At 45.9% G+C, this 26,898-nt stretch overlaps 1 protein-coding gene across 2 annotated transcripts in view; it reads left to right on the top strand.

Annotated features, from left to right (window-relative positions):
* KIAA1671 (KIAA1671 ortholog) overlaps nt 1–26,898 on the top strand; it is a 226,733-nt gene that overhangs the window by 71,046 nt on the left and 128,789 nt on the right. For both annotated transcript variants that reach the window (XM_043963839.1, XM_043963757.1), the window contains exons 3-6: nt 5,973–7,658; nt 10,516–10,609; nt 13,535–16,567; nt 19,648–19,779. In XM_043963839.1, the coding sequence (XP_043819774.1) occupies nt 6,016–7,658; nt 10,516–10,609; nt 13,535–16,567; nt 19,648–19,779 (4,902 nt within the window). In that variant the 5' untranslated portion in view covers nt 5,973–6,015. The remainder of the gene's footprint in view (nt 1–5,972; nt 7,659–10,515; nt 10,610–13,534; nt 16,568–19,647; nt 19,780–26,898) is intronic.

Below are 26,898 nucleotides of genomic sequence, written 5' to 3'. Positions count from 1 at the left end.
TGGTGTAGGGCCTTCTGTACCAAAGCCTTGGAAGGGAGGGTCTCGCTTCCCTCTGGCCCATTTATGGGGTCTGAGCAGAATGTCAGGACCGCCTCAGAGGCCACTGAGTCCAACCGGTGCCTGAGCAAGAATCCACACTGTCACTGTCTTGCCTCAACAAGCAGTCCTTCAGCCTGTATGCTAAAACTCTGGAGAGGAGGGGCAGCCCATTGCCTCTGAAGGCAGCCTAGTCTCCTTAGGCCAACTCTCCTTATTAGGCAATCAAGGCAATATTTGCCACTTTGTAACTTGTAGCTAACTTCCAGCTCTATAGATTTAGATTCTAGAGGTTTCCATGGTGCTGTGCTTGCAACCCCAAGGTTCTAGCAGAGTCTCTGGCGCATATTAAGTGCCTAATAAATGCTTCTTGATTGAATTGAATTGTCCCTCATAACATTATTTAGCATTTATATAGCACTTCACATGTGCTAGCTCATGTGATTCCAGATATTTGGAGACAATGGTCATGGCCTCCACATCTTTTCCTGTTTAACTATTCCCATTTCCTTTCAATGATCGTCCAAGGACATGATACCCAGTCCCCTCATCATTCTGATTGTTCTCCTTTCAATGCTCTACAGCTTACCAGTATCCTTCCTAAAATGTGGCATCAGAACATGGTAGTCCAGGGGGGCAGCTAGGTGGCACAGTGGATAGAGCACCAGCCCTGGATTCAAAAGGACCTGAGTTCAAATCTGGCCTCAGACACTTGACATTTACTGGCTGTGTGACCCTGGGCAAGTCACTTAACCCCAATTGCCTCAAAAAAAAAAAGACTCGTGATAAAAAAAAAGAACATGGTAGTCCAGGTACAGTTTGCTCAGAGTATAGAGCATGATGGTATTATCACTGTCCCAGGGGACAGGGAGAAGTGAACAAGCATTTATTTAGCACCTACTAGCATTGATCTTATAGTATGAGCTCATTTGATCCTTGCAACAGCCCTGTAAGGTATGTGTGATTATCATCCCCATTTTATACTTGAGGAAGCTGAAGCAGGCAAAGTTTATGTGACTTGCCTAGGGTTGCATGTGTAGGAAGTATGTAGGCCTGGGCATGATGCTTCTCTTAATGCAGGCCAAAATTTCATTAGTGCTTTGGGCTGCCATATCACACAAGGGACTTTGAGTATGTGGGACACTAAGATTGCCAGATCTTTTTCAATAAAACAACTGTCTAGCCACACCACCCACACCTTATAATTCTGGAATGAGGTTTTTTAAAAATTCTAAACATATGAATTTATATCTATCCTTATGAAATTCATCCTTTTAGAGTCAGTATAGCTGGGAAGCCCAGTTTCATAACAAGTACAGGTCTGAAATGAGTCAAAGTGGGATGATTGGGAATCACTTAATCTCTCTAGTCAAGTGGAGATGAAATCCCTCTGCTGCCAACTTAATTTGGATTATAGGAGATTCAGGGGGAGCATGCCAGCAATGATCAAGTATGTGCAAGAGGGGTTCATCTGGTCCTGCCTGGCTCCAGGGGGCAGAACCAGCAACAGCAGGTGCAGGCTGCAAAGGAGGAACATTTAGATCTGAGATTGGTGTGGGGGGCCTCAAACAAATGTTCTAATAGACCAGTTCAGAAGTAGAATTCTCTACCTGGAGAGGCTTCAAGCAGAGGCTGGATGACTCTGTGTGTGTGTATATGTGTGTGTGTGTATGAGTGTGTGCAAATGTATGAATGTGTATATGTATATGTATGTATGTGAGTGTGTGTACAAGAGAGTATGTATAAATGTGAGTGTTTGAATGTGTGTGACTATAAGTAGTGTGTATGAGAATGAGTGTGTGAATCTATGGGAATCTGAGTATGAGTGTGTGAAGGTGTATATGTATAGGAATGTGTGTCTGTATATGTGTATGTGAATGTGTGTGTATGAGAGTGAATATATGCATGTGGGTGTGTGAATGTAGGAATGTGAGTATGAATGTGTATATGTAAGAGTATGTGTGTGTGTATGAGAGTATGTATAAATGTGAGTGTGTGAATGTGTGTGTGTGACTGTAAGTGGTATGAGAGTATGTATGAATCTGAGTATGAGTGTGTGAATGTGTATATGTATAGGAATGTGTATCTGTATATGTGTATGTGAATGTGTGTGTGTGAGAGTGAATATATGCATGTGAATGTGTATATGTAAGAAGAGTATGTGCGTGTGTGTATGAGAGTATGTATAAATGTGAGTATGTGAGTGTGTGTGTGACTGTAAGTAGTGTGTATGAGAGTATGTGTGAATCTGAGTATGAGTGTGTGAATGTATATGTATGTATGTGAGTGTGTGTATGAGAGAGTATGTATAAATGTGTTTGAATGTGTGTGACTGTAAGTGGTATGTATGAGAATGAGTGAGAATCTGGGAATCGGAGTATGAGTGTGTGAATGTGTATATGTAAGAGTATGTGCATGTGTTTATGAGAGAGTATGTATAAATGTGAGTTTGTGAATGTGTGTGTGACTGTAAGTGGTGTGTATGAGAGTAAGTGTGTGTGAATCTGTGTGAATCTGAATATGTGTGTGCATGTGTATATGTATGTGAATGCGTGTATACGAGAGTGAATATATGCATGTGTAGATGTAAGAACATGTGCATGTATATGTATGTGTGTATGAAGGTGTGAAGGTGTATGTATGTAGAGGTGTGAATGTGTATATGTATGGGTGAGTGTGAGAGAGTATGTATATGTATGTACAATATAATAAATGTATTTATTAAGCAACCTACTATGTGCCAAGCATTGTGCTAAGGACTTTGTGTGTGAATGCTTGTGAGAGTGAGGGTGTGAGTGTGTATGCATCAATGCATGTGTGTGACATTATAGAAAGGATTCTTCAGGAATGGGTTGGACAGGATGGCTTCTGAGGTTACTTCCAACTCTGAGATCCCAGGCTTCTGTGCTCCTGGGCTTAGTGGAGTACCAGCTGAGATAAAGAATGAAAGAAAGCCTCAGAATGGCAGAGATGCCAATTAGTATTTATTTCTTTTCTATTTAAAGAGTTATTGATAACATTTCCCAAAATTTTCCTCCCCTACCCATGAGCCATATTTGTAACTAAGAAGGAAGGCAAGAAGGAAGAAAGGAGGGGAGGAGGAAGAAAAAGAAAGAAAGGAAGGGAAGGAGAGAGGAAAGGGAAGGAGAAAAAGGAGGTAGAGGATGGAGGGAATCATGGAAGAAGATAGAAAGAGGGAGAAAAGGAAGGATGAGAGGAGAGAGGGAAAGAAGGAAGGAAAGAGGAGGGAAAGAAAGAAGAGGGAGAAAAGAAAGGGAAGAAAGAAGGGAGGGAAGGAAGGGAGGGAGAAAAGGAGGAGGTAGAGGAGAGAGGGGCAGAAGGTGGGAGAGAAGGAAGGAAAGAGGAAAGAAGGAAGAAGAAAAGGAAAGAGGGAGGGAAAGAAGAAAAAAGAAGGAAAGAAGAGGGAGAAAAGAAAGGAAGGAAAGGAGGGAGGGAAGGAAGGAAGGAAAGGAGGGAGGTAGAGGAAGGAGGGAAAGAAGGAAAGGCAGGGAGAAAAGGAAGGACAGAGAGGAGGAAGGGGAAGAAGGAAGGAAAGAGGAAGGAAGAAGAAAAGAAAGGCAGGAAAGAGGAGGGAGGGAAGGAGGAAGAAAAAGGAAGGAGGGAAAGAAAGAAGGAAAGAAGGAAGGAGAAAAGAAAGGAAGGAAGTTCAGCAAAATGGATCAAACACATCAGCTGAGAATCACAGTATATGCAATGCTCTACCCCAGTGGTCCCCCACCTCTGTAAAGTAGGGAGGGGTTTGTGTGTACATTTTTCTTTCTTTCTTTCTTTTTTTTTGGCAGGGCAATGATGGTTAAGTGACTTGCATAGGGTCACACAGCTAGTAAGTGTCAAGTGTCTGAGGCCAGATTTTGAACTCAGGTCTTCCTGAATCCAGGGCTGGTGCTTTATTCACTGCACCACCTAGATGCCCCTTGTGTGTACATTTTTTTTCATTTTTTTACATTTTTTCAGCTCTTCTCTGAGGCCAAGCTGGGTCATTCAAATTACAGCGTTTGCTCTCCTTGCCTCTCTTGTTAACATTGTTGCCACCATTGTATACAGTGTTTTCCTGGTTCTGCTGACTTCATTTTTCCTCATTCCATATAAGTCTCCCCATGCTTCTCTTTGCATTGTTTCTTTCAGCTCAGTCACATTCACTGAACTCATGTTGTACAACTACTTTAACCTTTCCTTGCTCCATGGGCATCACCTTTGTTTCTGGTACCCTTAGCTCCTATAGAGTCTTCTCGTGAATATTTTGGTGCATATGGGGATTCTCCAGATATATCATTGTCATGATGAGAGGCAGGTGTGCGTGCATGTGTGTGTGTGTGTGTGTGTGTGTGAGAGAGAGAGAGAGAGAGAGAGACAGAGACAGAGACAGAGACAGAGATAGAGACAGAGACAGAGACAGAGAGATTGATTGATTGATTGATTGATTGATAGATACTAGGTCACTGTCTTCCTATGGACCTCTTCTCTTCTGCCTTGCCCTGTTCAAAAGAAAAAAATATATAATTCCTAAAAGTTTCCAAGGTGTTGTGTCTGTATCCCTGGGCCTACCACATAGTAGGTACCTAATTAATACTTGTTGACTGAACTTGAACCAGTGAGTGCCTCTTTTTATTTTTGGCCACAAGTAGTGGAGAGATGAGGAGTTTTTACAACCTACCTGCTAGAGGAAGGAAGGAAATAAGCCTTTATTAAGCACCTACTATGCACCAGGCACTGTGCTCTATTCACTTTACAGATGTTATCTCATTTGATCTTCACAACAACTCTGGGAGGTATTGCCCACATTTTAAAGTTGAGAAAACAGAGGCAAACAGAGGTTAAGAGACTTGCCCAGGGGCATTCAGCCAGTAAGTGTCTGAGACTGGATTTGAACTCAGGTCCTTCTGAATCCAGGGCTGGTGCTTTATCTACTGCACCACCTAGCTGCCCCCCACCACCAGCATTTGTATGAGCACTTTAAGGTTTGAAAAGCCCTTCACAAATCTTAACTCATTTGCTCTTTATGATACCCCTGAGAAGTAGATGCTTTTATCCACATTTTACAGAAGGGAAACTGAGGCAGACATGGGCAAAATGACTTGCTCAGCCCCACACAGCTAGTCAGTGCCTGAGGCAGGATCCAACTCCATGTCTTCATGATTCCAAGTCCATGGCTCTAACCATTGTGCCTCCTCACTGCCTAAATATCTGTAACCCTATAACCTTTTCTACTGAATATACTCTGGCAAGTTTGTCTATGTGGTCACCCAGAAAGGAGGACAGCCCTCCAGTTGTGGTCCGACCAGAGCACATTATTCCCTTATTCTCTTATTTATTCTTGGAATCCCCAAGATGGTATTACCATCAATCAGTCAATCAATAAACATATATTAGGTGTCAGATATGTTCCAGGCACTGTGCCGTGCTTCTTAAATTCACTAAAACTAACATGTAGGGGCAACAATGTGGTGCAGTGGTTAGAGCTCACTGCCTGGAGTCAGGAAGACTTTAAATCCAGCCTCAGATACTTGTTAGTTGTGTGACCCTGGGCAAGTCACTTCACCCTGTTTTCCTCAGTTTCCTCAACTGTCAAATGAGCCAGAGAAGGAAATGGTAAATCACTCCAGTATCTTTGTCAAGAAAACCCCATATGGGGTCACAAAGAATCGGACATGACTGAAAAACGACTGAACGACATTTGTAAACCTTGAAGACAGTACAGAAATATAAGCCGTATGTGATTATCCATAGGAGGGGAAAGTTGACTTGGCCAGGCTGCTACAGCCAGTGAGTATCCAAGGAGAGATTGAAGGTTAGGTCTCCTAATTCCAAGCCCAGAGATGGCGATGGGGGGAGGCTCAGGTGAGAGCAAGTTGGTCTGCTGTCAGTGTGAGTCCTGCCCCATGCTAATTCTTCACTTTTTTCTCTCATTTTACTAGTGGTCGCTGCTTTGTTCCGGAATGTCTTAACAGAGATGGCTGCATGCAGGTGACCATGGCTACGAGGGTAGAGGTCAGCCCCCTCGCGTCCCTAACACCTGTTCCCAACTTAAACGAGATCACCAAGGAAGACAAACTGCAGGTGACCTACTATCACCCCATCAGCAAAGCCCCGGCCTCTCCTCCGGGGATGGTGTTGGCAGGGCCGAGGAATCTCAGGACTCCATCGCGAGGCCTCCTCGGGCCCCGTCTTTCCCCAAAGCCATTTTCTAAGGAGAGCCCTTTGGATACGTTTGCAAATGTGAAATCTCCCATCACGTCCGTGAAGCCTGGCACTGTGATGACCAGGCCACTCACGTATAGCAAGCTTGAGGACTCATCCGCCGCTAAGGCTTTGGATGAAAACATGCCTTCCTTGGTTGAACCAAAGATGGATGATGGGGGAGGCCTGAGCTCAAATGTAATAAAGCCCTTTAATAAATCCCTGCCTCAAGCCGTGCATAGCCAAAACACCATTATCCTGTTTGAGACGGCTGGTCCCTCCAAGGCCAAGGCCAAGCCCAGCTCAGGGAAGTGGGCAGGTGAGGAGCAAAAGGTAGACAATGTGGGCCAGCTCCAAGGACACCTGCCCATCTCCAAGACTGAGACTTTGGCCAAACCTGCACTGCCACCTCGGAGATCTGTGGGGATCCTCCAGAGGCAAGCGTCTCTGTCTTCGGACGAAAGGCCGGCTGTGTTGAAATCTTGGGAGAAGGGGGAGGAAAAGGAACCCGTAGTATCCCCTGGCATCAAGAATGAAGGAGGTCCCCCATCTTCAGAGGTCCTGCCGAGGGTCAGGCAGAGGCCCGTCTCAGCCATCTTCGAGTCTCTCCAAAATCCAAAGCCAAGTCCTTTAGAACTCCCCGGGGGGAAGGTCCCCCCTCCTCCCCCGGAAAAATCGTGGGTCCGGAAACCTCGGCCCCTGTCTGTGGATCTCACGGCCATGTTTGAAAATAAGGACATCCTGTCCAAGAAGGTGGTCAGTCCCTCGGAGGCGAGCAAGGAGAAAGGGCTGGGTGTGAGTTCCAATGACAGAGGGAATGGAGAAGAGACGTCAGAGCCATTGGACAGGGCCGCACCCTCGAAGCCTACCTTGAGATCGAAGGAACAACGGGATTTGGACATCCCAGACTTGAAAAACAAAGTCAAGGAACAGAATCAGAAAATTGTCTTTAGGTCGATGGAAGCCTGTTCTTCCGAGACATCTACAGACCTGACTGAGGCCTCAGCCAGAAAAGGGTGGAACTCATTGGAAGAGAAGGCCAAACAGGAGAGGGACCCAGAGCGCAAGGAGGCTGAAGGAGCAGCGTCTTTGCCTAGATCAGAAAAAAGCCCAGCACTTGCGGAGGGGAAAACCCGAGCAGCTGAGGGGTACAGCAAGGGGACCGAAAGGGACAGCTCTGCAGGGGGAGAGTGGGTATCGAGGGGGAGTGTCAAGAAGCGGGTCAGTCTGTTTGGCTCAGAAAACTTCTCGTCTCGGTTAAGCACCGAGGCTCCCACTCCAGCCCCCGAGATGGAGAAAGGCAGCGTGAAAGTCCAGGACCGAATCAAAGAGTGGACAGTGGAGAGCCCCGAGCCTCAGGTGCCCCCCGAGAGCAGGAGGAGGTCCTTCCAATCTAGGCCCCTGTCTGCCGACCTGACCAAAGTGTAAGTACAGACTGTTTTTCTTTCCTGAATCCCACAGGCTTTAGTGGATAGAATGCTGGGCTTGGCGTCAGGAAGACCTGAGTTCAAATCCTGCCTTAAAATGCTTACTTGGGCAAATCACTTGGTTTCCCTTTGCCTCAGTTTACTTTTTTTTTTTTGGGGTGAGTCAGTTGGGGTTAAGTGACTTGCCCAGGGTCACACAGCTAGTAAGTGTCAAGTGTCTGAGGCCAGATTTGAACTCAGGTCCTCCTGAATGCAGGGCTGGTGCTTTATCCACTGCGCCACCTAGCTGCCCCATCAGTTTCCTTTTCTGTAAAATGAAGGGACAGGGGGTGAACTCAGTGTTCTCTGACATACCTGCCAGCATGACATGACAGAAATTGCTGCCTTTGTGTTTGTTGTCATTTTTTCCTGAGTACCTACTATGTATAAAAATCCATTCAGGGATACGGAGATGAAGAAGACAGGGTCCCTTCCATCAGAGGTTCTGGTTCAGCATTTGAGGTTCCTTCTAGCTCCAGAGCTTTGAGCCCATGATCACCCAAGTCTCAGTTTTCTCATCTGTAAAGTGGGCACTCTAATATCTTTGCTACCTGGAGCACATTCAGAAGGGGACACAGGCAGGCAAGACAGGAGGGGTACTGCAGTGCAAAATTTCTTGTATACCTTTTTTTTTTAAGTTGTTTGTGTAAGAGAATAATGGTTTCATATGCAAAAAAATAAATAAGGAAGGAGCCAGAACTGTGACCTCATTGGCATAAGGAAGGCCTGAGTGAGGAAACACCTACTAATGTTGATTGGTTTTTTCTCCAAAAGTTACAAGGAATTGCTTAGAGCACCGAGGGGGTCAAAGGCCTTACCCGAGGTCACACATAGGCCAATGTAGGTCAGAAGCAGGATTCGAATACAAATCTTCTCAGCTTTAAGGTCGACTCTTTATCTCCTATGCCACTCTGCCTCATAAAAAATAAATACTAAAAAAAAAATTTAAAAAATCAATAAATACATGAATAAATGAATGAATGAATACTAAATGAAGTACCTTGGTCCTGCCTCACTTATGGGGCCCCCATCCCATGGATGGGTGGGGGCATGGCCATGGGAGGAGGGGAGTGGCACATGTATACAAATAAATGTAATTATGGAGTGAAATAGAACTGAAGTCAAATGATCTTAAAGCATTTCTTTAGTACCTCCTGTATGCCAGGCACAGTGTTAGACTGTGGGGGTATGAAGACTAGAAACCCAGAAATAGTCCCTGCTCTGCCCTCTGGAAACTGTACTCTGCTCTAAAGAGAGTACATGCAACATTCCCTTCAACGGGCATTTATTCAATCAGTTAATCAGTAACTTACTTAATACCCACTATGAGCCAAGCAAGAGCTGAACAAAAACAAAGAGGAAACAGTCCCGCTTCTAGCTTATATTCTTTCAGGAGAAGCAACATGTTTGCCTTTGAATATATACAAAATAAATACACAGATAGAAGATCATTGTGGGGGGGAGGCATTGAATCACCCCCTAAATCACACAACTAGTTAGTTAGCAGCAAAACTAGGATTAGAGGCCATCTGTTACCGAGCCCCCATCTGTGGTTCATTATGTTATAAAAGAGGCATTAGGTGGTGCAGTGTATGGTAGATTGCTGGACCTAGAGTCAGGAAGACTTGGGTTCTAATTCAACCTCAGACACTCCACTAGCTGGGTAACTCTGAGCAAGTCACTTCAAATCCCTGCTTGCCTCAGTTTCCTCAACTGTAGACTGAGGATAATGACAGCCCCTAACCTCCCAGGGTAGTTGTGAAGATCAAATGAGATAATAATTGTAAATCACTTTACAAATATTAAAGCTCTTTATATTATATATTAAAGCACTATATATATTATATAAAGTACCATTATTATTACTAGGGCAGCTAGGTGGCACAGTAGATAGAATGCTGGACCTGAGTCAGGAAGACTCATCTTCCTGAGTTCAAATCCAGCCTCAGACAGTTACTAGTTGTGTGACCTTGGGCAAGTCACTTAACCCTGTTTACCTCCATTTCCTCATCTGTCAAATGAGCTGGAGAAGGAAATGGCAAACCACTCCAGTGTCTCTGCCAAGAAAACTCCAAATGGAGTCACAGAGAGTTGAACACGACTGAAAACGACTTAATAACTATTATTACTAGCAACATTATTGTTGCTGTTGTTGTTATTGTAGACTACAGTGCCAAATTGAGGAATTGAATTGACCCAGTCAGGGTGAGCGTGGTCTTCCCATGACATCTGTTTGTGCTTCTATCGGCTGGTAAACTCACTGACCTTTAGAGCCAGAAGGGACCTCAGAGGTCATCTAGTCCAACCTTCTTATTTTATAGGAACAACCAAAGAGACCTGGCACGGGGCAGAGATAGCCCTTAGGTCACACGGCCAGTGATTAGTAGTTGTTATTGTCTAAAGTAATTATACCCCTCGCGACATTTGTATTTCCTTCCAAAACACCTCGACGGGGATAATATCCATGTGTAGCCTTAAGTCTTCCCTAAAAGCTAGGGAAGACAGGGATGACGATGCCCATTTTACATATGAGGAAACTGAGACTTTACGAGCACATGCTTCCCCCAGTGAGTGACAGACTGGAAGCTGGGCCTCCTGGCTGCTGGTCCAGAGGTTTTTCCCCCAGCCAGACCATGACTGGTGGCAAGCAGGATTGATATTGTGACATCTCAGGCTTTCTCCGTCAAGTTCATGACAGCAGTAACTTGGGAGGGGGCGAGTCTGGCTGGCTGTTGGCAGCGTGTTCATATTGTGTTAGTTAAATGTTCTGGATGCGTTCCGCTGCCTCGGAGATTAACCCCCGTTTCTCCACTAGGTTCACAAGGCCAGCTTTGGAGAGCGAGTCGAGACTTGTTAAGGGCCCGGCACCGAGTGGTGAGCTTCTTCAAGACAGCGTTCCCCAAGAAAAGGTAAAGAGGCCCCCCTGGTGTTTGGCTTGCCTGTAGCTGTCCTGTGCCCCTTAAAATTTCTCTGTGACCTTTGGGTTCATTAGCCTGGGGATCCGGAGCCCTGGCTTGGCCCTGATGTTCCATTATTGTGGGACCTTGGGGGCCTGGCTTCCCCCTCCGCTTCCTTAGTTTCATCATCTGTTATGCTAGCTAAGGCCTGAGGAACCTTCCAGTGCTGCCATTTCTATGTCCTCTTTCCAGCTTGTAGATTCCAAGCTCTCAGATCCATAAATAATTAGTTTTAAGGTCCCCAACATCTCTTATTTCCTTTTTTGGGGGGATAGGGACTGGACCTTTGATTGTTCTGGCATAGGAACCTCCCAGTAATGAAAGTCCCTCCTCAGTGCAAAGGGACACCTCCTCTGGTAACTCAGAAAGAGTTACCCAGGGGCGGCTAAGGGGTCAAACGACTTGTCCTGGATCACAGCAGTGTTATGTGTCAAAGGAGGGATTCGAACCCAGAACTTTCTGACTCAAGACCCGCATCTCTAACCACTGCCCCACAGCTACCTCATAGCCATTTTAGTATTCTATAATGTACACAGAAAGGCCATGTAGCGGCTTGGAGGCAGGAAGACTGGGGTCCATGTCTCCCTCTCTGGATGCACCGCGATTGTGTGATCCTGGGCATAAAGTCATGGGCTTGTTTGAGGTTGGCCCCCATTGGAGTGTGAGCCCCTCAAAGGCAGGGACTTTTGTTTTTGTCTCTCTTTTTTTTTTTTTGGATCCTTGGCATATACACGTGTGTAAACACTAAGTGTATGTGTTCTTGTCCTTATTGTTCAATCCCCTCTTTGTGGCCCCATGTGGGGTTTTTGTGGCAAGGGTACTGGAACGCTTTGTTGTTTCCTTCTCCAACCCATTTTACAGATGAGGAAACTGAAGTGAAGAGAGTGACGTGATTTGCCCAGGGTCATACAGCTAGTAAGTGTCTGAGGCCAGATTTGAACTCAGAAGATGAGTCGTCTTGACTGCAGGCCCAGTGCACTATCCACTCTATCCAGCTGCCTCGATGTATATAGTAGGCACTTAATAAGTGCTTGATGATTGAGAGAGCTCTCGGTACCCCTAGGCAACTTTCTTAAATTGAAGCTGAGTTTCCATACTGAGAATTCCCCCTCTCCTCTCCAATATTTTAAGTAATAATATATAACACAGATACTGAAGCTTTCCCCAGGACTCACAACCAGAGATAGAGATGAAAGGCAAGTCTTGAACCCAGGTCTCCCTTACTCTAGGGCCAGCTCTCCATTCTAATATGCCTTGCCTGTCATCCACTCACTTAAGCCTTCTAATGCCCAGACAATTCCGTGACATTATAAATTGCTAAGCAGGTACTTGCACTCTGGGGTGACTGGGTGATACGATGGATGGAGTCAGGAAGACTCATATCCTTCAGTTCAAATGTGACTTCAGCTGTGTGACCCTGGGCAAGTCACTTAGCCCTGTTTGCCTCAGTTTCCTCCTCTGTAAACTCAGCTGGAGAAGGAAAATAGCAAAACTACTCACGTGTCTTTGCCAAGAAAAGTCCAAGTGGAGTGCCAAAAAGTCAGACATGACTGAAAAAAACTGACTGAATAACAGCTTGTAGTCTGCTTTGATGGAGGGAGCATGGCCCGAATCAAATGAAAATGTAATCGGCAATATTTCAGAAAATAAAAAAGAACAATAATAATTCCTAGTCAGCATTCCTTTTTTTTTTTTTTTTAGTGAGGCAATTGGAGTTAAGTGACTTGCCCAGGGTCACACGGCTAGTAAGTGTTAAGTGTGTGAGGCCGGATTTGAACTCAGGTCCTCCTGACTCCAGGGCTGGTGCTTTATCAGCATTCCATTTTGAAAAGAAATCCACGTTAAAGCACAGGGATCTTTCTGTTTGGATATTCCCATTTCTGTTTGAGTTTGGCCCTATTGCCCCACACTCATGATATCAGGGACCCTCCTCCCCAACAAAAAAAGAAAAGAAAGTGTTATCATCCAGGAGCCCAAGATTCTACCTGCTCCAGGAAGGTCTACTTTTGTCCCAGTGATGATCTGTTGTCTGATCGCCGGCCTTGTTAGAGAAGGCGAGAGCCAGAGGAAGTTTGGCCACAGAGGAAAAGGAGGGTCTGCCAGGGAGTTAGCAGAGCTGTTGCCGTCTTCTTCAGGGAAGGAAAAGGGGGCACGCAGAGGACCTTACGATTACTATCCACCAGTAGTAGGATCCCCACAGAGTGGAATCCTCCTGAGGGCAGGGCCCGCTTCTCTTTCTTGTCTTCTGCATGTCCAGGCTCTGGCCCAGTGTCTGACCCAGAGTAAGGACTTGCTTTCTGCAAGTTGAAATAGCGCTGGGGATGGGGCCTTCGAGATCATCAGCTTGCCTCTATGACATGCCATCCTTCCCTGCTTTCTGGGCTTTTTTGCTTGGCTCCACAGAGCATCTTTGGACATCCCACCAGGCCTAATGTTCCCTTTAAAGCCCCTTTCTAAAAGAAACTGTTGGCACGACCACCTCGTGGCCAACCCCTTCTGCAGAGGTTTTAATGTCATAATGGGTCTTTATTGCAGACTGAACCCCCACCTGTAAAAAAACCCAAGCCACCCCATAGAAAAAAGATGAACAGACATTTGACCACCATATGCCATCGTTTTACCTTTTCTGAATTCGTTTGGTCATTTTGTAAATCTGCTGCTCTGTTGCTTTGAATAGCTGTTGGACTAGAGGACATCGTAGTGAGAAGATCTGAATGTAGCCCAAATCGTATTCTATTTGAGAAAGACCCCCTTTTAAACACAAGGGGATTTCACCTAGGGAGTCCCATGTAAGCCATTCGAATTAGTCTCACTAGTCTGTTTTATTTTTTGAGTTCTTCAGTATTGAATTTTCTTTCTTCTTCTCCCCCCACCCAGAACAAAGAAGGGCACATTTTACTCAGAACGGATTTGAATGGAGCATCTGCTGGGAGAAACCAGTGGAAGCCTGTGAAGCCCTGTGAGAAAACCAGACAGACTGAACGGAAATTGAGCTCCAGCAACGAAACGGACGGCTCCTCCTTCCCGAAAGAGGATTCCACCTTGGCGCCCTGTCGGCTGGAGGCCCAGTCACCATCCACCATGGCTGAAGATGATGGGGACTTTCAGACCGTCTGGGCAACCGTGTATGAACACAACGTGGTGAGGTACACCGTGGCTGACCATCCCTTCCTGACATCTTCTAATGAGTCAGCCAGAAAATGCAGCGAGCCACCCAACCTAGGAGCAGAGAAGGCATCTTGGTCGGGGAAGGGACCCGGGGGGGACAAGGTGAACGTCAGAACTGAGAATTCTAAGTGGGCCGAGAGACTCAATGCACAGAAAGCCTGGAGCAGTGTCCTGCCTGATGAAGAAAAAAGTCCAATGAATGCTGCCCTGTTGGAAAAACATCCCGGGGGCGAAAGATGGAATGCCTCTTCTGTGAAGCAGGCGGGAAATAGTCTTTCTCACCAAAGAATTGAACCCAGATACGACATTGTCCATATGACCAGTGAAAGGAGCCTCAGCGAGGTTGTTGTAACTGCCCCTGAGGAAAAGGCCGTGACGCTTAGGACCAACAAACTGTGGTCTTCCCTGAAAGAGAAGCAGGGCTCTCAGAGCGAGGGTCTTAACACGAAACAGCAGGGTAGACTGGACGTGAAAATGGGGCCCTACCAAGCCTCTAGTTTGGCTGGGGAAACCCAAGAGAAGCTGGAAACAGCTACCCCTAAGTCTGAATTCCACAAACCCAAGGAATTGTTGGGTGGCTCACTGCCGCCCAACAAAATAGTTGAGAAGCCCTATTTGGTAAACCAGGACAAGGCCCCTGGGCTAGCGGGCAGTGAGAAGGCTTCTAGGTCATTCCCATGCCAGATTGCCAAGGAAAAGGAAAGTCCGGCCCACATTCCCGAGACCGTGGTGGTCAGAGAAGCCCATATAGATTCCTATAATGTTTATCCGTTGGTCAGTTCAGTGGAAATGAAGAAAGTTGTTTCTCAAAGTCCAGGGGAAGGAAGGAGGCAGCTTCATGATTATTTGAATAACTCTCATCCCAGGGTGGGTCTACGGGCCACGGCTAAAGAAGAATCCTTTGACCTCAGATCAAAAAAACACTTGGGTTCGAGGTCGGTGAGAAAAGAATCTCTCATAATGGCCGAAGAAAGTGATTGGAGCCAGTCCCAGACCCCGGAACCAGAAGCCAAAGTCAGGAAGTCGGGAAGCACGGATGTGAGAATAACAGAAAAATGGCGGCGAAGGACGCTGCCTAATGACGTGAAGTTTGACGAGTTCATCTCGTTTGCTCCAGAACCGGCCAAGAGGCTTGGGAGACGAGCCGATTCTCTGTCCCCCAGCGACGCCTACTTCAAAAAGAGTCGGCAGACCCAGGACGGGCTAGATTCGAAGGAGTCTAGTCACAGTGTGCCGCAGGATGCGAAGGAGGAGGCACCAAAGCCAGAGCCTCCTCAGGAGCCCAGGGAGACCTATTTTGCTGTGACATATCAGATCTCTGGGGAGAAACGAGAATATAATACAGACAATTCTGTTTATGAAAACAGGAAGACCTCTTCACTAGACAAAGATGAACCAGTCAGTGTCCATAATTCTCGAAAACTTGGCTTTTTGTCTGAATCGTCCCCAAACTCTAGGTTAGCTCCTTCATACCCCAGAGACCCACCAGAAAACCCTGATAGGAAGACTTGGCAGGCCAAAGAAAGGGAACAGGAAAACCTTAGTTTTTCCAAGAGCCCGAGGCCCAGTGACCAGCCAGTGCAGCCTGGGGAGAGAAGAACAAGAAATGCCGATGGCAGAGTGATAGATGTGGATACTTTGTGGGTTAACCAAAGGTCCAAGAACCCCAGCATCCCCAACGATCCCAAAGAGGATGGAGGCAAGAGGTCTTCTAGGACTTCCGAGCATTTTATGTATTCATCAAAGAGCAGTGACCTCCTGATGAGAAGGAAGCAGGGTAATACCCATGAATCACCCAGGGCCAAAGCTGAGGATGGTTACAGGTCGAGTGTCCTTGACATAGATGCCCTCATGGCTGAATACAAAGAAGAATCCATGAAAGGAGCTGACCCTAGGGACCGGAAGGAGGAGAGAGTACCTGCCAGCCATGGTGGGTTTCAGTGGGAGAGGCCAGGTACCAGGAGTTCTGCAGACCACCTTTCCCAGAGGTATGACAGGAGGGGCCAGAAGGACCCCCAGGATCATACAGCTTTCAGGAAGTCGGCGAATCTCCCTGGGCCACAACGCCACCAGCCCAGGGAATCCAGCCCCGTGATGCACTCTGGACCTGAAATAAACAAGGAGAAGACTGAGTCCCCCACTCACGAACCGAGTCGACAGAAAGCTCCCAGCACCAAATTCACCCCTCCACTCTGGGCCATGCCCCAGTCCGGACTGGCTGAGCAATACCTGGATTCACCTTCAGACACCTGGAAGAAAACACCTGCCGAGGATGAGAAAAAAGATGCAGCATCTGCTAACAAGCTACAAAACACCAAATGCCATGGTTACAGGGCTGAGCCGAACACCCCTTCACTTGATATTAAAAACATGGACACAAACGTGCCTCCCAAGACCTCCCCTGTTGCTCAAGATGCCATCCTATTTGAGGATGAAGTCTGGGCTCCCCGAAACTCTGTGGGGAAAAGGGAGAAAGCGGGCTCTCTCCACGGGAGAACTAAAGTGAGGAGGGGTGACTATGACTCGGACTTCGGAAACATGCCTGTGGACATCAAGCGTACTTATTCGGAAAAGACAGCCCCCGCCTCAGTCCGAGAGAATCTATCCCTGATGCAGGAGGCCCGAGAACGCAGGAAGGAACAATTGAAAGCCCAGCAGAGTCTCCCAGGAGAAAATCTCGAGAGCATGGTGGTCTACAGAGTATTCCCACACTGGGAAACGAAATCCAGTGAGAATCATAAGGTATTTATTTACTAAAATTCACTTCTGTTCTGAACACCTCCTATGTTTGCAGCCCCAGCTTAGGAGACCAAAAAAAAAGTACAAACATATACTCACGAGGAATCCAAAAGGCCGAGTTATAAGGTCAAAGATAAGTGGCAAGAGCCCCCAGTTTGCAGTCCACACCTGTGTGGTTCTGCTCTGGGCTCTGCACTGATTTCTGAGCCTTACTTTCCTCCCCTGCAATAGGATGAGGGTGGTTTCTAGGGGCCCCACTGGAGCTCCAGCATTCTGTGTTCTGTGACCTAAGAGACCCTCCTCCTCCCTTGTTCTGTGATTTGCTGATGATGCCATTATAGAGGGCCCAGTTGGGTCCATTACCTTTTCGTCCTCCTCCCACCATCCCAGTTTCTTTCCATCCTTCCAGTCACTCCTCATCATGAACACAGAGCCATCTTCAGCTCTTTCTTCTCGCTCACCTCTGGCTCCAGGGATGGGGAACCATGTAAGAAAGTACCTCGTGTTCAGTCAGAGGACTTATCTCTCTCCTTTTCACTGCCCGTGTTAACTGTGGGCACAAGTGTTTCCCTGGGCTTCAGTTTTCTCATCTGTGAAATGTGGGAGTTTGGGATGGGTAAGGTGCCTTCTGGCTCTAAACCTATGGTCATGGTGTCTAGTCTTATCAATCTAAAGTCAACTCATGGGAAGGATACAAGTGCCTACTATATACCAGGTACCCAACTGAGTGCTTTACAAATAGTATCTAATTTGACAAATTTCCACCAAAAAAAAAAAAAGAAAGAAAGAAAGAAAAAAGAAAAGAAAAGGGGACAGCTAAGTGGCACAGAGGATAAAACACTGGCCCTGGATTCAGGACGACCTGAGTTCAAATCCGGCCTCAGATACTTGATACTTACTAGCTGTGTGACCCTGGGCAAGTCACTTAACCCTCATTGCCCCACCAAAAAAAAAAAAAAAAGAAAAGGAAAAAAGAATAGTATCTAATTTTTTTTTTTGGTGGGGCAATGGGGGTTAAGTGACTTGCCCAAGGTCACACAGCTAATAAGTGTCAAGTGTCTGAGGCCGGATTTGAACTCAGGTCCTCCTGAATCCAGGGCCAGTGCTCTATCCATTGCACCACCTAGCTGCCCCAGAACCTAGCTTCTTAAACTGTAGGTTGTGACCCTATGTGGGGTCACATAACTGAATGTGGGGGTTGCAAAAATTTTGGCAACAGTAAAGAGTTATGTATACCTATTTTATATGCCTTTATACCTGGATTCATGTAAAAATTTCTCAGGAGAAAAGTGGTTGCGAGTGGAAAAAGTTTAAGAAGCCCTGCCTTAGACAACTCACTAAAACTAAATTTCAGAAAGATTGCCAGTCTGCATTGATGAGGGAGCTTCCAAAATGGGCTCAGGGTTCCCTACCCTGATGAAAGCATTGATTGGAACCAAAAAATGCATCAAACATTTGTCTCTGTCCTACACCCTGAGTGAGGCATTGTGGGACTGGGAAGAACATCAGAGAACTTGGGTTCAAACCCCATCTCTGGTGCTTCTTACCAGTGTAGACCAGCCTAGCTGGAGAACCCAGCTGACTGACCACAGCAAAAGGCCATCTGGGTCCACTCCCCCATGATTTCTGCATTGTTTTTAGTCATTCAGCACTATTTTTGCCCGTCCTCTCTGCCTACAGGATTGCTATCCTGGGAGCAGTGGAGTGGGGAGAGGGCTTCTGGGAGGATGCTGATGGAAATGTGACATTTAATCCTTATCTAGACTGGAGCAGGAGCAGGACTGTGAGAAGGGCCCAGGAGAATCGCAGCGTTGTCTTTGAGGGTGCCCTGGCCGCTGGCCCGGGAGAGCTGCCCTGGTCCTCTGGCTCTGTGTCCCATTCATGGGGGCTGGTGTGTCTGCTCTTACCTCCTGGCCCCCGAACTTGGGTTTCCAGCAGGAAGGCTGTTCCCTTAGTGTATCTGAGAAGCCCTTAGGCTGCCCAGAGCTGACCCTTCTCCGACAGGCCATGTTCTGTGCTCCTGAGCCCAGGAATCAGGCCTAGAGTCATTTGGCAGAAGGCTGGGGTACCTTCTGATTTAATCAGCTATTGCCATCCCTTATCTCACCAAAAACACAAGTGACAAATCATTTTTATTTAACTTTTTAACTGAAAAAATTAAATTCTTTTTCAGTTTAAAATACTTTAAAATATTTTTTAATTTAAGAAAATAAAATTTAATTTAGGAAAATAGACTTTTATTTAAAAATAAAATTTTAAGAAAGTGATAATTTATTAAAAATAAAACAATAATTTTAAAATAATTCCATTAAGAAATAACAAAAGTTTGTTTTAAAATAATTTTTATTTAAAAACAAAATTTTATTTAAAATTATAAAATAATTATTAAAGATAAAAAATTTTACTTAAAAATAAATTTTTATTTAGGAAAAAATTAAAACTTATTTAAAATAATTTTTAATTTAAAATATAAAAAATTGTATTATAAAATAAATGTTAATTTAAAAGAAAATAAAATTGTATTTATGAAATATATTATTTTAAAATAAAAGAAATCTTTCATTTTAAAACAATATTTTTATTAAAAAGAAACTATTTTAAAAAGAAAATTTAAATGTTTAGAACAATATTTTTATTGAAAATTTTTTATCATTGCCTTAAAAAAAAATCATCATTTCCTGGGATATCACCACCCCAGTCGAATGAACTCTCCCTTGTAACAAAGAAAATCAGTTAAGCAAAGCTAATGGACCATGGTTCAGAGATGTGTGTGTATATGTATATGATGTATATGTATATACACACACAGATATATACACATATGTGTGTGTGTGTCTGACAGTATATCCCTTCCCAGGCCCTTGGACTAGAAAGAAGGAAGGGTTAGGTTTAGGAAGGTGCATTTTCTCACTATTTCTCCAGGACTCACATGGGTCATTACAGTGACTGGAAGCTTGTCCTTCTTTGGGTTCATGTTCTCATAGCCAGTAACTCTCGAAACTAGGATTTGAACCCAAGTCTATTGACTCATAACTTCATCACTTTCCATTATATCAAGCTGCTTTCTCTCTCTTGTTACCCAGGTGCCACAGGACATCGAAAAAGAGAGAGTCAGGCCTGCTAACAATAAATCCCCCCTGAGCGGTTTCACTCCTACACCTGTCCCCAGGAGAAGTCACAGCTTCTGCAAAGACAAGAAAATTGAGCCTTTTATGGTAAGTCTTTGTTTGCCGGGAGCCAGCCCCTACATTTCCTCCATAGGGTGGCAGGAATGCTGGTGCAGGAACATTTAATTATAGTGGATATGGTTGCGAATTGTACTTTCGGGCCCATTTGGGCACGGTTGTGTTTTGGTTTTGTGTTTGTATTGATGCAAAGTGGAAGGAGCTGAGGCAGGCTCTGGGCTTCATGTGGTGTGTCCTATTGCAGAAGTAAGTCTCACTTTTACGTGGTTTATTTCTTTTTTCAACTTGGGAGTGATGTGTCAAAGTAAGTCGAGGAAATATGAAAATACAAGATTGAATGAAACTTTTGTGGGTCATCGAACAGCCTCATATTTAATTTTGCTTCCTTTCTGGTAGCCGGATTTGTCTGCATTATATGCTTTTTTAAAAAACAAAAATAGATATTATGTTTTATGTATCTATTGAGTAAGGGTTTCCTTACTGTTATTATTGTGGTTGTTGAGTAGTCTTTGCATTCTTGGCAGATGGGTCTTCCCTGATCATAATGAATCATTTTCTCTTGGTCTCTATTGTTCTATTGTCTTTTCTGGTGTTTTATTTAACGTTTCCATTGATTTTGGTGAACACTGTCTGCCTGCAGTTGGTTTCCCTGTGTTGAGTGTGCTTTAGGCCCATCCGGGCAGTTTTCTTTTCCCCTTTGGAAGTGTAGTTATGGTCACTGGTTGTGTGTGTCAGGTAGAGGTTCCCTCTGATTGAGTCAAACTTACCAAGTAGCAGATGGAGTCTAGCATCAGATTGTACAAACAATCAATCTGTGGTGGGGTTTCCTCCCCAGTGTGGAATCTTGGACAGTAAGCTAGGAGAATTAAACTTCCTGAGGGTAAGAACTGTTTGCATCCACGTCTTCCAGTACAGTGCCTGGTACACAGTGGGCACTTAATAAATGCCTGATTGATTTGCCTTTGATTATATGGGTATACTTCATGGAATGTAAACTCCCTGAGCACAGGGATTGTTTAGCGTTTGTATCTTCATCTTCCAGTACAGTGCCTGGTACACAGTGGGCACTTAATAAATGCCTGATTGATTTGCCTTTGATTATATGGGTATACTTCATGGAATGTAAACTCCCTGAGCACAGGGATTGTTTAGCGTTTGTATCTTCATCTTCCAGTACAGTGCCTGGTACACAGTGGGCACTTAATAAATGCCTGATTGATTTGCCTTTGATTATATGGGTATACTTCATGGAATGTAAACTCCCTGAGCACAGGGATTGTTTAGCGTTTGTATCTTCGTCTTCCAGTACAGTGCCTGGTACACAGTGGGCACTTAATAAATGCCTGATTGATTTGCCTTTGATTATATGGGTATACTTCATGGAATGTAAACTCCCTGAGCACAGGGATTGTTTAGCGTTTGTATCTTCATCTTCCAGTACAGTGCCTGGTACACAGTGGGCACTTAATAAATGCCTGATTGATTTGCCTTTGATTATATGGGTATACTTCATGGAATGTAAACTCCCTGAGCACAGGGATTGTTTAGCGTTTGTATCTTCATCTTCCAGTACAGTGCCTGGTACACAGTGGGCACTTAATAAATGCCTGATTGATTTGCCTTTGATTATATGGGTATACTTCATGGAATATAAACTCCCTGAGCACAGGGATTGTTTAGCGTTTGTATCCTTGTCTCCCAGCGCAGTGCCTGATATTCAATAAGGGCTTAATAAATGCTTGTTGATTTTTATTTGCTTATATGGGTATGTGTTGATATACTTTATAGAATATAAGCTCCCTGAGGACAGGGACTGTTTATGTTTAGTGTTTGTATCCTTGGTTCCCAGGATAGTGTCTGGCATATAGTAGGTGCTTAATAAATGCTTATTGATTGTTTGATTGACTGTGTGTGTCTAAAGAGGATTGAGTTTGGCTAGAATTGACCCTAGCTTTTCTTTTTATTCCTTCCTGTGGGAGGAGCTTGGGTCTGTGTTGGAAAGCCTCCCCAGAGTGAATGTCCCTTGGTAGACTTCCTTCTTCAGAAGGTGCCTTGGGGGCAGCTAGGTGGCACAGTGGATAAGCACCTGCCCTGGAGTCAGGACTACCTGAGTTCAGATCCAGCCTCAGACACTTAACAATTACTAGCTGTGTGACCCTGGGCAAGTCACTTAACCCCAATTGCCTGACCTTAAAAAAAAAAAAAAGTTGCCTTGGAATCCTTTTGTTTTCCCAGGCAGACTTTTATGAAGTGAACCTCAAAGTCCCAGGCCAGCTCTGCTCCGAATGTGTGTGCCCAGTCATGAAAACCCAGCTGAAAAAGCCCATTTCATCTTAGCCATTGTTAGCAGAAGTCTGCCCAACAGCACAGCTGGAATCACAGGATTTGGAGTAGGAGGGAACATAGAGATGATCTCACCCGACCCATTTTATAGAGGAAGAAACCGAGGCACAGGGAGGGGAAGTGAGACATTCTCACAGGTCATGTCACAGCATGACCTCCCTTTCTCAGCGAGCTTCGGTGACCCCCAGTTACTTCCTGGAAAAGGGGTTCTTAATCCGGGTGCCACAGATCCCATTTTCCTTTGTCATCCCAAGAATTTATTTTATGCATTTAAAAACATTATTCTGAAAAGGCGGGGCATAGGCTTCATCAGACTGCCAGGGGGGCTGTGACACAAAATATGCATTCACATCCCCTGCTCTAGGATTAAAAAAACAAGTGTTTCTGGGGGGCATTTAAAGACCTTCACCGTGAACTATCTTGCCAATCCCTTCCTCTGGGCAGACCCCATCTGGAGTGTTGTATTCCATCCCGGGTGCCACGTTTTGGGAAACTGGCAAGAGGACCGGGATTGGTCCATCATTAAGCATTCATTAAGTTCCTATTATGTGCCAGCTGCTGGGGATACCAGAGATCAAAATAAAACCATTCCTGCCGTCAAGAAGCTTACATTCTAGGGGCAGCTAGATGGCGCACTGGATAGAGCACCGGCCCTGGAGTCAGGAGTACCTGAGTTCAAATCTGGCCTCAGACCACTTAACACTTACTAGCTGTGTGACCCTGGGCAAGTCACTTAACCTCAATTGCCTCACTAAAAAAACAAAAACAAAAGAAGCTTACATTCTGTTGGGAGAGATAACATGTACACACTTCGATCGTGGCACTGTCCAGTAGAAAATAAACTCTTAGAGGGCAGAGACTATCTCATTTTTATCTCTGTATGTACCTAGCGCAGTGCCTAACACACAGTAGGTGTTTGATCAGTGCTCATTAGATGGGATTGAATTGGAAGGAGGAGCTGAGCATCCTGCATCAGAAGGGACCTATTGGCCCTATTCAGATGTTTAAAAGGCGAATGGTAGACCCTGGTGTAGACATTCTGCTTGGCCCCAAAGGGCTCAACTAGAAATGAAGGGGCAGCAGGGTTGAGGTCTACAGAAGATTGCATTTGCTAACAACGAGAGCTCTTGAAAACATGGAGTGAGCTGCCCCTTGGAGGTGGTATGATCCTCGTTGGAGGTCTTCAAGGGGAGGCTAGGTGACCGCTACTTAGGGATGCCCACTACCACTTCTGTTTTTCTCTAAGCATCTGTGACTTGCACAAGGTCATGCAGCCGAGGTGGATATTGTCCAGAGGAGTTAGAGCTGGAAGGAATCTTAGAGGCCACATGGTCCAATCCCCCATTTTACAGATGAGGAAACTGAGGCCCAGAGAGTTTAAGTGACTTATCCAAGGTAACATGGCTTGGGTCCTTGTTACTCATGGAAAGTGAGATCTGCGAGCATCTTTAGAGGTCACACCGTCCAGTGCCCTTATTTGAGAGAGGGGCACCAGTTCCTCAAATGCCCTCGGCCCGTTGATGGGAATCCACCCCGTGTTTCTTTAGAAAGCCCTCCTCCCCTGCTTCCTTGCTCCCCTGGCCTTCTCTCTCCCTCTCAGGTGGCGCTGCCTCTGCTTATCTGATCAGAGCTGAAGAACAAGGACCATTGAAAACCCTCTCCCTTTTTTCTAGTCTGGGCTTATCGGCATTCCTCCCTTCTTTTGCCTCATTGAACTAAAGAATGATTTCCTCTGCACCTTTGTCTGCGCCACCTCCCCCCCCAACTGTCCTCTTGGTCATTCTCTGGCTGGCGCGAGGGGCCTGCCCTGCTGCCTCTGTAGCTCAGCCCGTCCCTTGGGGGACCCAGCTGGGGCTCTGGGAAAAGGCTGCATGACCGCACAAATGCCGCCCAGCCTGCCTGCCGCCTCCTCGTCCGTCCCCTTGCCCATGAGATGGATGGAGGAGCCAGCCCTGTGACCCTCCTCCTGGCTCCTTAACCGTGATGGAGCTTTCTGACTGTGAAGGCGGCAAGCACACTGTCCTTGACAGCCCAAAGGCTTTTACTAGGACTTGAAAAGCATGCAGTAGGTGCTCAATAAATGCTTGCTATCTCACCTTGATAAGGATGCCAGCCAGGTAGCGGCAAACAGTGAATAGTGGTCATCCATCAACAAGCAGGTATATTAAGTCCCTCCTTTGTGCCAGGCACTGTGTCAGGTTCTGGGCTTACAAAGACTGAGCCTGAATCCCTGGGCAAATCACCCGACTTCTGCCTTTCTTGGTTTCCTCCCTTCTATAATGGAGGTAATAATAACACTGAAATCCAGGTTTGTTGTGAGGATCAAATGAGATAATATTTGTAAGATGCTTTGCCGATCTTAAGCCACCTGTGCAGAACGGTGGAGATAGGAGATGGTATATCGAATGTGAGAGGAACAAGCAACCAAGTCATTTGGTTGGATGGTGGACTGTGTAGAGGGCTCTGATGATGTATATATACATGAAAAAGTGCCTTTGAGCGCTCAGACCAGGTGGGGCAGCAGATGGAGCACTGGGGTTGAGTTCAAATCCAGCCTCAGACACTTAGTACCTGTGTGACCCTGGGCAAGTCACTTACCCTGTTTGTCTCAGTTTCCTCCTCTGTAAGATGAGGCGGAGAAGGAAATGGCAAGCCGCTCCAGTATCTCTGCCAAGAAAACCCCAAATAGGGTCATGAATAGTTGAACAACAGCAAGGCTTCTTTGTGGTGGCCTTAAGGAAGCTTTCACCATTACCTAGAACTTGGTCTGGGTTTAAGGTGCCCCTCCCCACTCCCCAGACCACTGCAGAGCTAATTGTTTCTTGTAATTTTTCTAGAGGGATTCTTTCAAATACTGACCTTTTGCCATATGCACAGAAGATCCTTATTGAGGCCACCTTGGCCGATCCACTGAGGGAGCTCCTGTTGTCAAGATTTGGTCAGTCAAGGGGAGAACATCCTTAGTGGAATTCCCCAACTGGCCGCAGAAAGAGGGAGCTTTGGAAATCCAAGATGAGTTCGCCCAACGTGGCTGAGCTGCCACTCATAGTCCAGGCTATGGTTGATCTTCATCCACTTGGTTTTTCTTGTGTGGATTGTTGGGCCATTCTCCTTTGGGTTCTCCTTCAAGGTTTAATTTTGGGGTGGAGGTAAGTGTTTTATTTGGGGGTTTTCTGAGGTTCAGATCCTCCCTTTGACACTTCCCGGCCTTTGTGACTCTGGGCAATCCATTTAACGCTCTAGGCCTTCCCCACCTGTCAAACAAGGATAATCTTCCCGGTGGTCCTTGTCTCACAGGGTTGTCAGGATCAGATGAGATTACAGGTAAAATAGTCTTCAGGGGGCAGCTAGGTGGTGCAGTGGATAGAGCACCGGCCCTGGATTCAGGAGGACCTGAGTTCAAATCTGGCTTCACACACTTGACACTTACTAGCTGTGTGACCCTGGGCAAGTCACTTAACCCTCATTGCCCCACCAAAAAAACAAAAACAAAAACAAAACAAAATAGTCTTCAGACATTAAAGCTGGTATAAGGGATATGAGGCCCAGAGACATGGGCAGCCCGCACAGGTTCTAAGAAGAGGGTGTCAGACTCCAACCCAGTGTTTTTTCCATTATACCTCCCTGTCTTTGGACGAGCATCGCTTTAGAGTTAGAAGGGACCACAGAGGAGGAAGCCTAGTCACTGTGAGGAAATGAGTTGTCCAAAGTCACACAGGTAGGATCATGGCAGGGAGGGACCTTTGAGGTCATTGGATCCAGTCTCGTCATTTTACAGATGAAGAAACTGAGGCAGACAGAGGTTAAGTGACTTGCCCAGGGTCAGAGGCAGGGTTCGAACTACCGCATGTCCAGCCTATTCTCTCCCCTGTAATTCTTTCTACTTCATGACATCCATTGCTTCTCTGCCCCTTCCCCTGCTCCCCATTCTGCCATCTGAGGCCAAGCAGATCAGAGCTAATCCCTCTTCCCAAGCCAGCTGGAGGCTGGTGGTCATGGGCTCATTTAGCCTCTTCCCTGGGCCGGCCTGGCATCGCTGACATTTGAGAGATGAGAACTCGGTCTTTGTTCAGAGCCAGGCTTTGGCATCAGCTGTTTCTTATCCCTGCAAATGTTGCTTGACAAGGTGGAGAATCTCCCAGAATGCTAATGAGCGTTCTGGATTTGCATTGGCCACACCCACATTTCCCAGGGCTGCTTTCCTCTGTTCTCTTCCCTACCCCCCTCCTTTCTTCTCCCCAGCCATTAGGCAATCCCTCCCACCAGCCCCTCTGGCACTAGGCTGAGGCCACTGGGACAAAAGCTTACAGAAAGTCCATTCATTCAGTTCGGTTCAACATTTCCTGAGCCCTGCCTGGCCTGTTACCAGGAGGATGAGGCAGATGGAGAACAGAGTCCTGCATTTGGAGTAGGAGGATCTGGGTTCGAATTCCGGCTCTGCTCTGTTACCTTCACCTTGAAGTCACTCTGTGGGCACCACATAAAAGACTCTTTGTACTCCTTTCCCTTCCCTGGGTCTCAGTTTCCTTATCTGTAGAATGGGATGATGGACTGGCTGGTGCCTGGAAGAACTACAGTCCTGTGATCATTTGGAGTTGGGAGGATCCTTGGTGGCTGTCTAGTTCATCCCCATCATTTCACAGAGAAGGGAACTGAGACAAGTTAAGAGACTTACCCAGGGTCACATACCGATTATGTGGCTAAGTCTGGATTTGAACCCAGGTCCTCTGTCTTCACATTCATTATACTTTCAACTGACTGATGTGGTAAGGGTGGCGGAAGGCCCTGGGAAACAGTCACCGAGGA

This window comes from Dromiciops gliroides, chromosome 1 (genome assembly GCF_019393635.1).
Source record: "Dromiciops gliroides isolate mDroGli1 chromosome 1, mDroGli1.pri, whole genome shotgun sequence".
In the NCBI taxonomy this organism is placed as follows: domain Eukaryota; kingdom Metazoa; phylum Chordata; class Mammalia; order Microbiotheria; family Microbiotheriidae; genus Dromiciops; species Dromiciops gliroides.
This window is presented reverse-complemented; position numbering and strand designations above follow the sequence as displayed.